This window comes from Giraffa tippelskirchi, chromosome 1 (genome assembly GCF_054371585.1).
Source record: "Giraffa tippelskirchi isolate mGirTip1 chromosome 1, T2T-mGirTip1v1.2.pri, whole genome shotgun sequence".
NCBI lineage: Eukaryota > Metazoa > Chordata > Mammalia > Artiodactyla > Giraffidae > Giraffa > Giraffa tippelskirchi.
This window is the reverse complement of record NC_137275.1, coordinates 177,097,034-177,112,707: the sequence shown is the minus strand read 5'-3', so window position 1 is coordinate 177,112,707 and position 15,674 is coordinate 177,097,034. Positions and strand designations below refer to the sequence as shown.

Genomic DNA, 15,674 nt, shown 5'->3' with positions numbered 1-15,674 from the left:
GGACTGCAAGGAGATCCAACCAGTCCATCCTAAAGGAGATCAATCCTGGGTGTTCATTGGAAGGACTGACGTTGAAGCTGAAACTCCAATACTTTGGCCACCTCATGCGAAGAGTTGACTCATTGGAAAAGACCCTAATGCTGGGAAGGATTGGGGGCAGGAGGAGAAGGGGATGACAGAGGATGAGATGGCTGGATGGCATCACCGACTCGATGGACATGGGTTTGGGTAGACTCTGGGAGTTAGTGATGGACAGGGAGGCCTGGCGTGCTGCGATTCATGGAGTCGCAAAGAGTCGGACACGAATGAGCGACTGAACTGAACTGAATTGAACTGATTCACATATAACACTGCTTAAGTTTTAACTGTACAATGCGATGGCTTAGCAATCAATATATTGTGTACTGTGTACCACAATAAGGTTAGCACATCCTTTATCTCACATAATTAGCATTTTGTTGTTATGACGAGAATGTTAAAGTCTATACTCAGCATCTTTCAAGTACACAATATAGAACTGTTAACTATGGTCACACACTGTACCTTAGATTCCCAGAATCTTTTCATCTTATAAGTGAATGTTGTACCCTTTGACCAATATCCCTCCATTTCCCTCACCCCTCAGCTTCTGGAAACCATCATTCTTCTCTCTGTTTCTACGAGTTCAGTGTTTTTAAATTCCACACACAAGTGAAGTCATATAGTATTTTATTCAGGATTTTCCCACCTCACTTATTGAGATGGCAGTTTTAAATTTAAAACTAACAAGAAGGGTAGGGCCATTGAAAGAGGGATGATGAAGTTGGATTTTATACATGTGGAATTAAAGATATCTCTGGGACATTCAGGTGTTACTGCTATCTGCTGCTTAAAACTTTTCAATGGCCTTCCAAAGCTCTCAGGATAAAGTGCCCCAAATCAGTTTCTTTCTTTTCTTTTCTTTCTTTTTAAAAATATTTATTTGGCAGCACCAGGTCTTAGTTGCAGCCCTCAGGATCTTCTATCTTTAGTTGCAGCACATAGGATATTTAGTTGTGGCATGCGAACTCTTAGCTGTGGCATGTGAGGTCTAGTTCCTTGACCGGGGACTGAACTGGAGTCTTAGCCACTGGACCATCAGGAAGGACCCCCAAATCAGTTTCTTTACCACGGCCTGTAAGGCCCTCCTCAGTCCGGTCTTCCTTTTTTATTCTGTTCTAACCACACTGGTCTTCTTTTAGTCTTTTTTTGCCATGCTCTCTCCATTTTGGACCTTTGAAGAGTCCTTCCTCCTGGCTAGTGCTTCATCTATCAGAGTTCAGTTCAACTATTGTTTCCTCATGGAAGTTACTGTCGACTCCCCAATCCACGTAGGAGTGCTGACAGCACTGTGCTCTTCTACTTGAGAACACTTATCTTTGCCATTACATATTCAATAGGATGATTATTTAATCAATGTCAGTTTCCTCTGTAAGATTGTTTTTACCCTGTGTAGTATCTACCTCTACTGACTAGCAAAGTGTTGGAAAGAGAAAAGGCATTTAATAACATTTCCCAGTTAATTAATTGTGGATAAGTCTTTTTTTTTTATTTTTCAGAGAAATCTTAATACACATAAAATCTGATGACAGCCACGTCTTCTTTCTAGAAACAACTATTTTATGTGCCACAATGGTGCAAATTCCTACTCTGCCTAGCTGCTTGCCCTGATATCACTTGTTATTAAAGGAACCCAACTCATTTTAAAAAATTTATAAATTTACTGATAAGAAAGGAAAGATTCCATTTCCCCTTTTGTAAAATTTGTTTTTAAAATAAAATATGATTAAAGAATATTTGCTGGGAATAAATGTCATTTACAGGATAGTAACAACAGAGATTTATTGAGGCAAGATTTATTGATCAAATTCAGGAAACTGTTTAAGGTGATTAAAAATTCATTTTTTTCCCTCAGTTGCAAACAAATATTAGACCACAGAGGAATGGTTAAATTATGGTACAGTGGGAGACTGAACAATATGAAAATCATTGAGGCAGAAGTAAATTTATTAATGTGGAAAGATGTTCAAAATATATGAACATTAATGAAAACCGCAAGTTACAAAAATGCTCATGTTATCTAATCTTTGTTAAGAAAGGATGCATATGTTTTTCACATTTTTGTTAATGTGTTTTTTCTAATTTTCCTACCTTGCACATTAATTATTAATTTAAAAAGTCACAGAGGCAACCTGGTGCCTTGTTTTAGCTCTGAACCTGCTGTGACCTAGGACATGTTATTCTACCGCTATGGGCTTCAGCTCTTTATCTGTTAATGTGTATGTTCAGAATATGTAGTCTTAAGCATTTAGAATGCTCATGTTCTTTTCTACATTCTTTTAAAAGTCCATGTGAGCTCATGAGCATATGAGGGTACACAGCCTGGGTGGGGCTATGGGTAGAGGAGAGAGTATGTATGTTAGAGCTTTGCTGAGACTGTGGGCCCAGGAAATTCGTCTTTTTTTTGTTTTTGGCTGTGTAGCATGGCATATGGGATCTTAGTTCCCCAACCAGGGATCGAACCCATGCCCCCTGCATTGGAAGTGAGGAGTCTTAACCACTGGACCACCAGGGAAGCCCCCAGGAGGTTCCTGAGTGGCTCAGTCTGTAGTCTGAAGACACTGCTCACAGGCATTATGCACACTACTGTGCTCTACAGTTAGGTGGAAAAGCAGGTTCCCAACTTACAACGAGAGGAACAGGCAAGGCGAATGCAAAACTAACACCGAGCCCTTCACTGAGAACCTTCCTCATGATCAATTACTATTTCCAAGGCCACCATGTTTTCCTCAGAAACCTTCCATGGTATGTTTTTCACATTTTTTGCCTGTGGCCCATAGTAAGATATGTAGTTTACGACGTAACCCTGTACACACAAAGTTATAAACACATGTTCATAGACCTATAATTGAACCCAAAGTTTTGTGAAAGAATCCTAATTTTACTACAAGTCATGCTCCCAGGTATTTTCTGTCCTCTCTATTCTAGTTCAAAGGACAGTCTTGATAGTGACTTTTTAAAATGATTTGATAATTTCATAATGGGTCTGGACCTGCAATTTGAAAAACAGCCGTAGAATAATTATACATTTTTAATTAGAGAACTATGCTTTTGTTTTTTGACTTAAAGATGGTAACCTGGGTTGGGAAGATCCCTTGGAGAAAGGAAAGGCTACCCACTCCAGTATTCTGGCCTGGAGAATTCCATGGACTGTATAGTCCATGGAGTTGCAAAGAGTCTGACATAACTGAGCGACTTTCACTTTTCACCTCTGAAAGACAAGGACAACATTGTGGGGTATAAGGTATGCTTTTCCTTTGACAAGAATGATGCAAGAATTGAGTTCTCAAGCCTGTCTTAAGAGTCTGTGTGGTTGGAAGGTCTAGAAAATCTGGACGGTACTAACATATTTTTTAAAAAGAAAAACCTTTAATTTGAAATGATTCTAGATTCATGCATGCGTGCTCAGTTGTGTCTCTTTGCCATCCCATGGATTGTAGCCTGCCAGGCTCCTCTGTTCGTGAGACTTTTCAGGCAAGAATACTGGAGTGGGTTGCCATTTCCTTCTCCAGATACTAATATACTTTTGACTGAAGAAAACCTTACTGTATAACAAGAGTTTGATCCTCTGACCTGTGGGCATATGTAAAAGAATATTTATCAGAGCATTTATTTTTACAGCCATAAAAAGGTGAAAATTACCTTAGTGGGAGAATTATTAGAGAACCTGTGATATATTCATGCTATAAAAATAAAGAGAAAAAAACTGGTTTAATCCAATACAAACACTAGTTTCAGAGCAATGACTCTCACTGGGGCATAAAGAGGTATATATATCAGAACTCTATGAAAAGGGAAGAAATAGTGGATTGAAAAAGCATATCAATTGTAATATATTTATATTTGGAAAACAAATATTAGAAGCCATCACCTTTTTGGGGGGTATATAATACAGACTACAAAACAGCAGAGCTTGACAGTATTCTCCTTGTTCCTGGGGAGATACAGAAGGTGCTATCCCTCTAAACAGCTGAGTGCAAACCCCTCCCAGAAGTTGTAGGAGAAGATTCAGAAAGCAGTCATAAGATATTAGTGTTTATCAGCAAGAAGGCACAAGTTAAAAAAAAAGGTTGATAAACACTTATTTGGAGACTTGGAATAGCCATACCAAACTCATTTTTTCAAGAATGATTCATTGGAGGAAAAATCAATGGTGTGCATTTGACTCTTAGTGGCTTTTTTAAATAATAAGAACTCTGAACAAAGTCCAGCCAATTAGGAGGGTTATAGTCTGTAAGTGACCCAACTCATTAATAGTGTATTGGCAAACTAATCATACCCAAAAGAGATGTCCTTTTCAGTATAGGGGACTGGAATGCAAAAGTAGAAAGTCAAGAAATAACTGGAGTAACAGGCAAATTTGGCGTACAGAATGAAGCAGGGCAAAGGCTAATAGAGTTCTGCCAAGAGAACCCACTGGTCATAGCAAACACCCTCTTCCAACAACACAGGAGAAGACACTACACATGGACATCACTATGTGGTCAACACCGAAATCAGATTGATTATATTCTTTGCAGCCAAAGATGGAGAAACTCTATACAGTCAGCAAAAACAAGACAGGGAGCTGACTGTGGCTCAGATCATGAACTCCTTATTGCTAAATTCAGACTGAAATTGAAGAAAGTAGGGAAAACCACTAGACCATTCAGGTATGACCTAAATCAAATCCCTTATGATTATACAGTGGAAGTGAGAAATAGATTTAAGGGACTAGATGTCATAGACAGAGTGTCTGATGAACTATGGACAGAGGATCATGACATTGTACAGGAGACAGGGATCAAGACCATCCCCAAGAAAAAGAAATACAAAAAATAAAAATGGCTGTCTGAAGAGGCCTTACAAATAGCTGTGAAAAGAAAAGTGAAAAGCAAAGGAGAAAAGGAAAGATATACCCATTTGAATGCAGGGTTCCAAAGAATAGCAAGGAGAGATAAGAAAGCCTTCCTAAGTGATCAATGCAAAGAAATAGAGGAAAACAATAGGACAGGAAAGATTAGAGATCTCTTCAAGAAAATTAGAGACACCAAGGGAACATTTCATGCAAAGATGGGCTCAATAAAGGACAGAAATGGTATGGACCTAACAGAAGCAGAAGATTATTAAGAAGAGGTGGCAAGAATGCACAGAAGAACTATACAAAAAAGATCTTCACGACCCAGATACTCACGATGGTGTGATCACTCACCTAGAGCCAGACATCCTGGAATGTGAAGTCAAGTGGGCCTTAGGAAGCATCACTATAAAAAAAGCTAGTGGAGGTGATGGAATTCCAGTTGAGCTATTTCAAATCCTAAAAGATGATGCTGTGAAAGGGCTGCACTCAATATGTCAGCAAATTTGGAAAACTCAGCAGTGGCCACAGGACTGGAAAAGGTCAGCTTTCATTCCAATCCCAAAGAAAGGCAATGCCAAAGAATGCTCAAACTACCGCACAATTGCACTCATCTCACACACTAGTAAAGTAATGCTCAAAATTCTCCAAGCCAGGCTTCAGCAATACGTGAACTGTGAACTTCCAGATATTCAAGCTGGTTTTAGAAAAGGCAGAGGAACCAGAGATCAAATTGCCAACATCTGCTGGATCATCGAAAAAGCAAGAGAGTTCCAGAAAAACATCTATTTCTGCTTTATTGACTATGGCAAAGCCTTTGACTGTGTGGATCACAATAAACTGTGGAAAATTCTTCAAGAGATGGGAATAGCAGACCACCCAACCTGCCTCTTGAGAACCTGTATGCAGGTCAGGAAGCAACAGTTAGAACTGGATATGGAACAAAAGACTGGTTCCAAATAGGAAAAGGAGTACATCAAGGCTGTATATTGTCACCCTGCTTATTTAACTTATATGCAGAGTACATCATGCGAAATGCCAGGCTGGATGAAGCACAAGCTGGAACCAAGATTGCCAGGAGAAATATCAATAACCTCAGATATGCAGATGACACCACCCTTATGGCAGAAAGTGAGAAGAATTAAAGAGCCTCTTGATGAAAGTGAAAGAGGAGAGTGAAAAGTTGGCTTAAAGCTCAACATTCAGAAAACTAAGATCATGGCATCTGGTCCCATCACTTCATGGGAAATAGATGGGGAAACAGTGGAAACATTGTGAGACTTTATTTTTTGGGGCTCCAAAATCACTGGAGATGGTGATTGCAGCCATGAAATTAAAAGAGGCTTACTTCTTGGCAGGAAAGTTATGACCAACCTAGCCAGCATATTAAAAATCAGAGACATTACTTTGCCAACAAAGGTCCATCTAGTCAAGGCTATGGTTTTTCCAGTAGTCATGTATGGATGTGAGAGTTGGACGGTGAAGAAAGCTGAGCGCCAAAGAATTGATGCTTTCGAACTGTGGTGTTGGAGAAGACTCTTGAGAGTCCCTTGGACTGCAAGGAGATCCAACCAGTCCATCTTAGAGGAAATCAGTCCTGGCTGTTCATTGGAAGGACTGATGTTGAAGCTGAAACTCTAATATTTTGCCACCTGATGCGAAGAGCTGACTCATTGGAAAAGACCCTGATGTTGGGAAAGATTGAAGGCAGGAGGAGAAGAGGACAACAGAGGATGAGATGGTTAGATGGCATCACCGACTTAATGGACATAAGATTGGGTCAACTCCGGGAGTTGGTGATGGACAGGGAGACCTGACATGCTGCAGTTCACGGGGTCGCAAAGAGTCGGGACACGACTGAGCGACTGAACTAAACTGAAAACTAAAATAAGCATATCCCAACACATTGCAGTCCTGTACAACACTTATTCTCTCTAAGGATGCTAAGAATCACTATTTAGCTACTCAACTGTTAATGATGTCACTGCAGTGGATTTTTAAGTCTGTCCTTAAAGGAATTTCAATGAAGACTGAAGATGACATCCACCATCAAAACAGGCAGCCAGACATAAAAATAAAAATAAGACCCTGACCACAGGATCTTGAAGGACTGCTATTCCTTTCAGTTTTCTAGGCCACCTTATGCCCACAAAGGCAGAAAATGTAGAGCAGAGTCATTAAAAAGAAGCATCAAAAATCCAAACAAGAGCCCAAGTCATTTTGCCTTGACACGGCTTTAATTTTGAGAGTCAATTGTGAGGATGCAACAGAATTAGACTTCAAGAGTGACGCTGAAACCCTTAATGATTAATGGAGAAGGACTGAAACTATATACCAAAGACACTTTGATTAAAAGCAAGTATTCTGAAATATCCATGATGTGCACCTGGGGTGTTTGAGAAATTAACAAAATCAGTCCTAATTTCTAGAGAAACAAGTGGCGGTGATTAGTGATGGGTAAAAACAAATGCCTGGTGAGAAAAACCTGGCTTCTCCTGTGCTGGAAGGAGTCCTACGAAGAAGAGTTAAAAGGAAATCAAGTTGCAAAGATGCCATAAATTATATCTAATGATTACTTGTTTTGCTGATAGGTGGAACTGGGGTTTTCTGCCTCCTAACAAGGATGAAGGAGGGATAAAAAGACATTGTCCCAAGAGTGATGCGACTGTCAGAGGATGTGTACTTAGAGAAGGCTTGGGAAAAAACCTCATGGGAGCAGGAGCAGGTGGTGGTGAATAAGAGGGACAAGAAGGTAGAACAGGGCTGTCTGAGTTTATGATCTGGAGAAGACTAAAACAGATGACAACCAGAATCTTTCTTCAGGGAACAAAAGTCTTTAGATGCATTTGTCAGGCAGTAATACATACGTGGGCAGCCTTAAATATGTGCGTGCAAGGCACACCCATTCTCTGCAGAGCACATGCTTACAACACAGTAAGATTATTTATAAGGGCAAAGTGGTGGGAGTAAGAGGAGGAGGGGTTGCTCCATAGCAGGAGCTGGTGGAGAAATAAGAAAAGGGAAGATGGTGAGGGAACCTCTTCCAAAGTTCGCCATAAAGATTTGTAGCTCTGAGGAGCCTGGGAAGGAGCCCTCTCCATAGGAAGGAGTCTCTTCACTAGGCATGCTAAATGTCAAGTACATTTACTTGTCTTCATATGGTTCTTGTATGGGAATGGCAGCTATTTCAAAAAGGCTCAAAAGTAACTAAAAGGGATTGTTTGGAGGTTATGAGGACTTCCCTAGGCAGGAACAAGGTAAACTCCCCTCTAAGTTGGGGGACAGGGAAAACAACCAGAGTGGCTTTAGCAGATATTAAAAGGAATCCCAGATTTTCACTGAGATTGAGAGGGAGAAAAATCTAAGTGGTTCTCACTGCCTTCCACAGAGCATGTTAACTAGGCAACAGAAAAAGTTTATTTGAGATCGTGGTGTCGCTACCCTTTTACAACCTCAGTGTTGGCCAGAGAGACTGATCAGGCCAAATCTTCAAAGTTCAGTTCTAGAAGCTATACGGTCACCTGCTCATATAATCACATCTACTCTGCTCTCCCAGAGGGGACCCTGACTGCTGACTCAGGACTAGCCAGGGTGAGAACAGGTGATCATACAGTAGTTGTGGGTGATTTCTCTGACCACAGGAGAGAGCTACAGAATTTTAGAATTTGGCCAGTTTCCATAACCACAGTGATTAAAAAAGAGAGAGAGAGACTAATATTACCAAAGTCAACAGTCCCCTGCATTTATGCTCTATCCCCGGGCACTGTGACCAGCCCAGAGGATGGCAGTTGCTCTGAGGGCATGTGCAGTAAACTTAAAAACATATCTCCTCCCTCCTGGGTTTGGGGTGGAGAAATTTAGCATGAACAGCATCTGCAAATAAGGGTGAAAAATTTCAAGGTTGTTGACAATTGGCTCCAGGTAGCATGTGCCTAAAAAGTTGTCTGAGAGCCTCAAGGAAAGCCACATACCTAATACAGAAGGTGACTAGCCATAAGGATATGGAAAACCAGTAAAACCAGGGTCTCCAAATTGCAGAATGCACAGCATAGACTCTTTAAATTCACTGTGCACATCATCAACCTTGAGACTTTAAACACAAGCAATCGAAGAGTCTCCTTACCCTCTGCTGGTCTTTGAGGAAATTCAAGCCTGAAATAGCCTGGCTGATCTCCAGTGTCTGGATGCTGCTTTAGGAATCCAGCACCTCACCACAGTGCTCATGGAGTCTGTTTCCAGTCAGCCATTCTGTTGGGGGGAAGTAGCAGTCTACAGATCCTGAAGGGGTCTAACTGGTATCTCCCTGTCTTTGTCCATTCTCTTCTTCTAAACATTTATCCAGTGCAGCAGCACTGACTTCTGTCAGCCCAGGAAGATACAGTCACCCATGACTGCACAGGGCTCTTCTAGGGTTTCCAAGGAGCAAGAAGGCTGAAGACTGAGTAAATATGTCTTCTAGGCCTCAGCTCAAGAGAATGAGAGGGAGGTGCTGTTGTTTAATATTTTCTGAAAGTCCAAAAGCTTTAATACACATGAGGACAAAATTATGGCAGGCTCTTTAGCCTCTGGGAGCCTGGGATGAGTCTTCATGAAAAACTACAGTGCTGGCTTCCCACAGAAGCAAAGCTACAGTTAAGGAATAGCACACCATCAGTGATTAGCTGGTGTGATTGCACTTAGCAAGCAGAGCTTTTCAGCAAGATGGAGACAATCCCTGTTCTCTGCTCTAAGGCCCTAAAGCACAGATTCAGCCCCATTAAATTCACTCATTACACTTTAATCATCACAACTTACTTATTTGTTGATTCTACATATATTTGCTGAGTGCAGCCTACTATGTGTCAGGAATCAATTAGGCACTTAGTAACTGTTGGTGGAATGAATAAATGGAACCTTACTCAGCCTGTGAGAAAGCAGTGCGAGTATGTGTGCATGTAGGGGGCATAAGTTTAGGATTTAAAAAAAAAAGTGTTGCTTGAGCTAAATTTTGAAATATGAGTGGGAGTTACCCCAGTGGGAAAGAAAAAAAACAGCATTCCAGGAAGAGATAAAAGCACATGCCAAAAAGACAAATCAAAAAACAAAACAAAACAAAAAAAAAGCACATGCCAAAGCATGGAGCTATATGAGGACTCCATTATGGCTTAGATGGTATGAAGCCAGCCAGGTGCTGGAGGGAAATAGGCAAAGAAACCTGCCTTTACATAAGAATTAGCCCAAAGAACTGGTTTGAGGTAGTATGCTGAAACTGTTTGAAGGGAATATGTATTTGGATTTCAGGGAAACCCAAACCAGAGAATTGGGTTTTCTGAGGCCAGGTAGTAGCATAGCCCTGGTAAGTCCCAGGGTTGACCAGTAAGTACACTGCTTGGCCTTTGGCCCAATAGGAAACTCCTCTTCATGGCCTAAGAGCTGATACATAGTGACTGTAGTGAATCTTTGGGTCTTTCCCTCTGGGAGACCTGTAAGTCTGATTAAGAGGCTCAAAAAACAAAATGAAACGAAACAAAACAAAAAAATGGAGAGAAAGCCAGCCAGCCAGCCACCACACTATTGTTTTAGAAAGAAGACCCCAGTAAGACGAAATATTTCTCAAAACCAAATAGAGATCATGTATATAACAGGGCTTTGTAAGTTATCCAACTCTAAGGTACTGTCATCATTATCACAGAGAGAGCCAAGAGTGTGGCCAGTTCACTCAAAGCATATGGGCAAAAAAAATCCTGGCAGGGCAATGGCACAGGCGCTGAGAATGTGTTGCCAGAGGAGGCACAGAACAGTAGTTGTGTTTCAGTGATGCCTGGGAAAAGACATACTACTGTATGATGATTCCTATAGATACTTTGTAAAGCTGTACTTCTCTCTCTCTCTTTTTTCTTGTTATATTAAATGATTAGAGAAATGCAGACTGATCCTATTTGAACTCCTCAAGGGCTAGAAACTCTCATATTTATCTAGCATAGTGCCTGGCAGTTGGTAGCACTTAGTAAATGTATATGAGTCTCTGAGGGGATTGCTGGAAGGGGAGGAAGAATGAAAGGAGATGTTATAATGGAAAAAATAATCATGTCTCCAGCTGGACACTGATGGTCTTGGTTTCTTGGTCCAAAGCTGGTAAGCATTTCTGTCAGAATGTGGTCATTAAGATTGAGGGGTTGGAGTGGATAATGATATTCCCATTAGAAATGAATAAAGCAATTTGGGAAATGAAGACAGCAGAAACCATGAGCACTGCTGGAAAAAAGCATGTAGGACTAGAAGATAATAGATTCTGTAGCTAAAAAGAAATATCTGCATAAATATGATCCACTTCAGAACAGGTGTACTGGAAAAAATACATGGAGTATGAGAAAAGGGCTGGGGAAGGTCCTACTATTCATATGTTTGAGAAAAAGGAAGCATTGTCTAGAGATAGCAAATGTAGAGGAAGAAAACCATAGGAATGTGGTCAGAGAAGATGAGGAAGATTAAAGACTGAAAAATCCAGACTCATTTGTGTGCACTGAAGTGAAATTGTGTAAGCCATGTTCTCACCTTTTATTTCTCTTTAGAGAGTTTTTTTTTTTAAAAAAAAAAGATTAAGGCCACCTGGTGAATACCCATTGTGGAAAGATTTGATTTGCAGACTCATGTTGTGATTAGAGGAGAGATATTCTTAGAATTTTATAATCTTAATGTTTACCCATTGCTGGACATTAAAGAAGTGATATGTAGCACCTGGAGCCACCTAACAATTTTTCCAGGGTCATGAATGGGTGTGATACCAAGAGCCCTCAGTGAAAATATCAGTTTAGGAATAAAACTCCAGTGACAAATCTCTGAATCAGAGCAAAGATCATATTTGTAGGCTTGTTCTGATTTTCTTTAAAAAAATGTATCACTGTTTATTTTGGTGTGTTACACTGATGAGAGGGTTTGAACTGAAAGGGGATTATAAACAACTCTCTAATGGGGAGGTGCTTAACCAGTATCAGCCTCTGTCAGTTTACTTCACTGAGCAGTGCATGAGATGCCACACCCAGGTTGTTCTGTTTTCTCACAAGCCTGATCTCTCTTTTCACTATGTAACCCCAGGAGCCCAGGGAACTCTCTTCTATTAAAGGAGAATGTCACTAGGTTTGGCTATGTGGAAGTAGAAAGGAAGGGGGATAGGAAAACTCTTCCAGAATGGGCTCTGTGGTGAATTCTATTGCTTAGCTCCCTCACCACTCTGGACAAGAAACCAGAGTCTATCCTTGGTCTCAAATTCACACCCTTGGGATTCAGGTGGAATGAAAGCTACCACAGCCCAGGGAGTGAGATAAGGGTGCATCACTATGCACAGACCTTTTGCCTTCCTCAGATGATGGACTCCCAGTATTCCTTCCTTGGCTCTGAGCCTTTCCGGCCTTCCCCCTCATCACACAGAGGCACTATTGGTCAGGTGTCCTGAGTGGTATCTGTGGACCAATGTCTGCTAGTGCATGTAGTCAGATGGCCACAAAGACACTGTGGGTCATGCTTCCTAAAAGTGATCACTCTCTCTGTCTTCTCCCTCAAGGATTTTGCAAGCTGGGAGGGTAGTCTCAGAATACTCCATCCTCTGAAAGGTTCCACTAGTCCCCCAGAGCAAATCCCATCAAAGACCACACCCAGAGGCCTCTCCCAGACCCAATTAAGTACAGAGCCACCCAGAGGGATCATTACAGTGGGACTGCCAGTGAAGGAGCCACACCCTGAAATCTGGGGATTCAGTGGAAATCAATTCCTGCAGTAGTCTCCTCCCCAGTTAAACTGCCTTCATCCACTTAATTAATCACCACATTTACTGAGTGTGTATACCACTGCAAAGCCCTATGCTTGGTATCTTAATGTAACTTATTAACAAATATTCTTGCTTCTGCCTCTCCTTGATACTTTTTCCCAAATAAACTTAGAAAAACAGATTTCAAGATCCTATGCTTTGTGACCTTGGGCAAATTGCTAAACCTCTCTTGAGTCTAAAGTGCCAAATGTTTAAAAGGGGATAATTTCATAATGCTGTTGTAAGAATTATATGAGATGTTAAACATCCCTGGTATAGTACTTGGAACATGGGTGCTCAATAATCTTACATATCCTATTTTCTTCTGTCAAAGGATCTTCTATACAGGATCTGGCTGAGTCAGTTGTTCTACCTGATTTTACTGCTTTTTAATCTTGAGGGTCAAGCCCAGGGCCTCAAATCGCCTTTCTCTGCTTCAGAGGCATCACTGGTCCTCCCCTCTCTTTCACCCTGTGCTCTTATACAAGTTCTTGCCTCCAAGTTGGAGCCAACTGGACTACCACAGAGAACAAGAATTGTAATGGGGTGGGGGGGCGAATGGGCAAAGACGCAGCCCCACAGGACCCCTGACTCTCGACCGTGAAGGAGGGACACAAGTTAGGGCACGTCAAGGCCAAAGACCTCTGAGCATATGGGAAGTTACTCCTGGTCTGGATCCCACGGCAGGATCCTCTCCTCCCAGTCAGAGGCTCGTTCCAGGCAGTGGAACTGGGCACTGTCTCAGGTCCTCTTGTATATTGTGGGGTCCGTAGCAGGTGCAAGCACCTAAGGTTCCCCTACGTTCCCAAATGGTCTTCCACCGAGACAGTACTAGAGACCACCTTTGCCCTCCCGTAGGTACTCAGGGAACGGTCTCTCTGGGGATAGTGTCCTCCACATTGGGCCTCCCGGTGGTAGCAAACGCAGAGACAGCCCTGGGAGCCTCCACTAGCGCAGGGGTCTTCCATGGGGGCGGTTCCGCACACCGCCTCCGGGGCTCGCCCAAAGGGTAGAGGCAGGAACACTCGGGGTTCATCCACTTACACAGGGACCCCGCGGGGACGGCTCCCACAACACCTCTGAGTCCGCGGAGGGTTGTTCGCTGCCCGCAGACTCGCCCCTCACGGTGCCTGCCAGGTCCCCGCCGCCCCCGCCCCCGCTTACCGAGACCTTCTGGGTGTGGGACGCGGGTCCGGGGCTGGCGGACTCTACACCGCGGGCCCTGCGTCGCCCATGGCCGCTCAGAAGCCGGCGTGCTGGGACCGAGCGCCAGAAGCAGGCTGCGCGGGCGGAGCAGCAGGCTGAGGCGGCGGCGGCGCGCGCGCCCCGAGCACACCCACCCTCCCCACCTCGCGGCGGCGGCGCGTGCGCCCGCGCGAGACGACCTCCGCGGGCTGAGGGGCGCGCGCCCCGCCCCGCCCTCCGGCGCTGAGACGCGCGGCCCTTGCGCCTCAGCCGGCGACCGCGCTCGGGAGTGAGGCGCCGAGGGATGGCGGGAGGGCCGCGGCTCCACCTGGGCTCCGCGGCCCGACCCGACGAGTCGTGGGTCCGGGTGCCAAGGGTCGCCCTTCACCAGCGCCAGACTCTGCGGGCCGGGACTGCGGCAGCCCAGACGCCCGCGGCGAGGTCAGTGCCCGCCGGATAAGGCGGCCCAGGAGGGGGCTCCGCGGGGAATGCGGCCGCTCCCAGTCCCGCCCGCGCAATGGCGAAGCCGAAGCGTCCCGCCGCCTGCACCTGCCTGGGGAGGTGAGAATGACTCAACCAGCGGCCTCGCCGGGCTCTGTCTTTCCTGTCGAGGCCAGCTGCCCATTCGCAGTACCCTACTGCGAAGGGTCCAAATGAGCCTTCACGAAGTGCTCGGCTGGCCCAACTCTCTGTGAGCTGTTTCCTGAGATTATTGGCCTTTCATCTCCAGCAGCAAAGTAATGTACTTTAATGTAACCCAGTTTTTGCTGCAGCAACCTCATCCCTCAGACTGTTTGAATAGCCAGCTTGTCAGGAGGCCAGCAGTTCTGACATGTACTTCACCAAACACCACGCTCTGAAGAGGGCAAGGAAAAGACCAAGTCATAAAGCCCCTAGCACTAGTTGTAAAGAAATTACTGAAAATATGCAAATGAAATGCCAAAACTTTTTATTTAAATTGTGTTTACATTTTTACCTACGTTCATTTTCTTGTGCTTTCACTCCCTACATCTCAAATACAATTCACATTTTTTGAACATCTAGTGTTTGTTTCATTCTGTTATGTACTGTAGGAGACCCTCCAAAAAAGAATTCAGTTTGTTCTTAATGTCATGAAACTTACCAATAGGGAATATAAGGTAAATATTTAAAGTAGGTAACCAACAAGGACCTACTGTAGAGCACAGGCAACTCTGCTCAATATTATGTAACAACCTAAATGGGAAAAAAACTTGGAAAAGGATACATGTATATATATAAATCGGAGAAGGCAATGGCATCCCACTCCAGTACTCTTGCTTGGAAAATCCCATGGACGGAGGAGCCTGGTAGGCTACAGTCCATGGGGTCGCTAAGAGTCGGACACGACTGAAGCGACTTAGCAGCATATATATATAAATGGATCACTTCGGCAGTGCACCTGAAACTAACACGACACGACTGAGCGACTTCACTTTCACTTTTCCCTTTCATGCACTGGAGAAGGAAATGGCAACCCACTCCAGTATTCTTGCCTGGAGAATCCCAGGGACGGTGGAGCCTGGTGGGCTGCCGTCTATGGGGTCGCACAGAGTCGGACACGACTGAAGCGACTTAGCAGCATATATATATAAATGGATCACTTCGGCAGTGCACCTGAAACTAACACATCATTGTTAATCAACCATACTCCAGTATAAAATAAAAAGTTAAAAAAAGAAAAAAGTACTACATATTGCTATGACTTTTCAGCAAAGTGCCAGATACTATTCTAAACTCTTTAAATATATTAAATCATTAATTTTCACACCA

The 15,674-nt window shown here is 43.4% G+C and overlaps 2 protein-coding genes and 1 long non-coding RNA gene across 18 annotated transcripts in view; 1 reads left to right on the top strand and 2 right to left on the bottom strand.

Annotated features, from left to right (window-relative positions):
- Positions 1-14,050, bottom strand: part of PHF24 (PHD finger protein 24) — a 28,166-nt gene extending 14,116 nt beyond the window's left edge. For 9 of the 12 annotated variants that reach the window (XR_014058771.1, XR_014058783.1, XR_014058786.1 and 6 more), the window contains exon 1: positions 13,863-14,050. The gene's annotated coding sequence lies outside the window, so the exon portion shown is untranslated. Of the gene's footprint in view, positions 1-9,038; positions 9,164-13,862 lie in introns of all 12 variants that reach the window. The other 3 variants (XR_014058785.1, XR_014058794.1, XM_081507159.1) reach the window with 1 other exon arrangement.
- A 108-nt stretch (positions 14,051-14,158) lies between these two features.
- LOC145512800 (protein SPATA31F3) overlaps positions 14,159-15,674 on the top strand; it is an 84,906-nt gene continuing 83,390 nt past the window's right edge. For all 5 annotated transcript variants that reach the window (XR_014058846.1, XR_014058843.1, XM_081507443.1 and 2 more), the window contains exon 1: positions 14,159-14,444. Coding sequence is in view for 3 of the 5 variants with exons in the window: in XM_081507443.1 (XP_081363569.1) it covers positions 14,372-14,444 (73 nt within the window). In the remaining 2 variants the exon portion in view is untranslated. The remainder of the gene's footprint in view (positions 14,445-15,674) is intronic.
- Positions 14,187-15,594, bottom strand: LOC145512898 (uncharacterized). Its single transcript, XR_014058911.1, has 2 exons — positions 15,519-15,594; positions 14,187-15,303 (listed from the first exon to the last, which is right to left on the bottom strand). It is a non-coding gene; the product is annotated as an uncharacterized LOC145512898 (long non-coding RNA).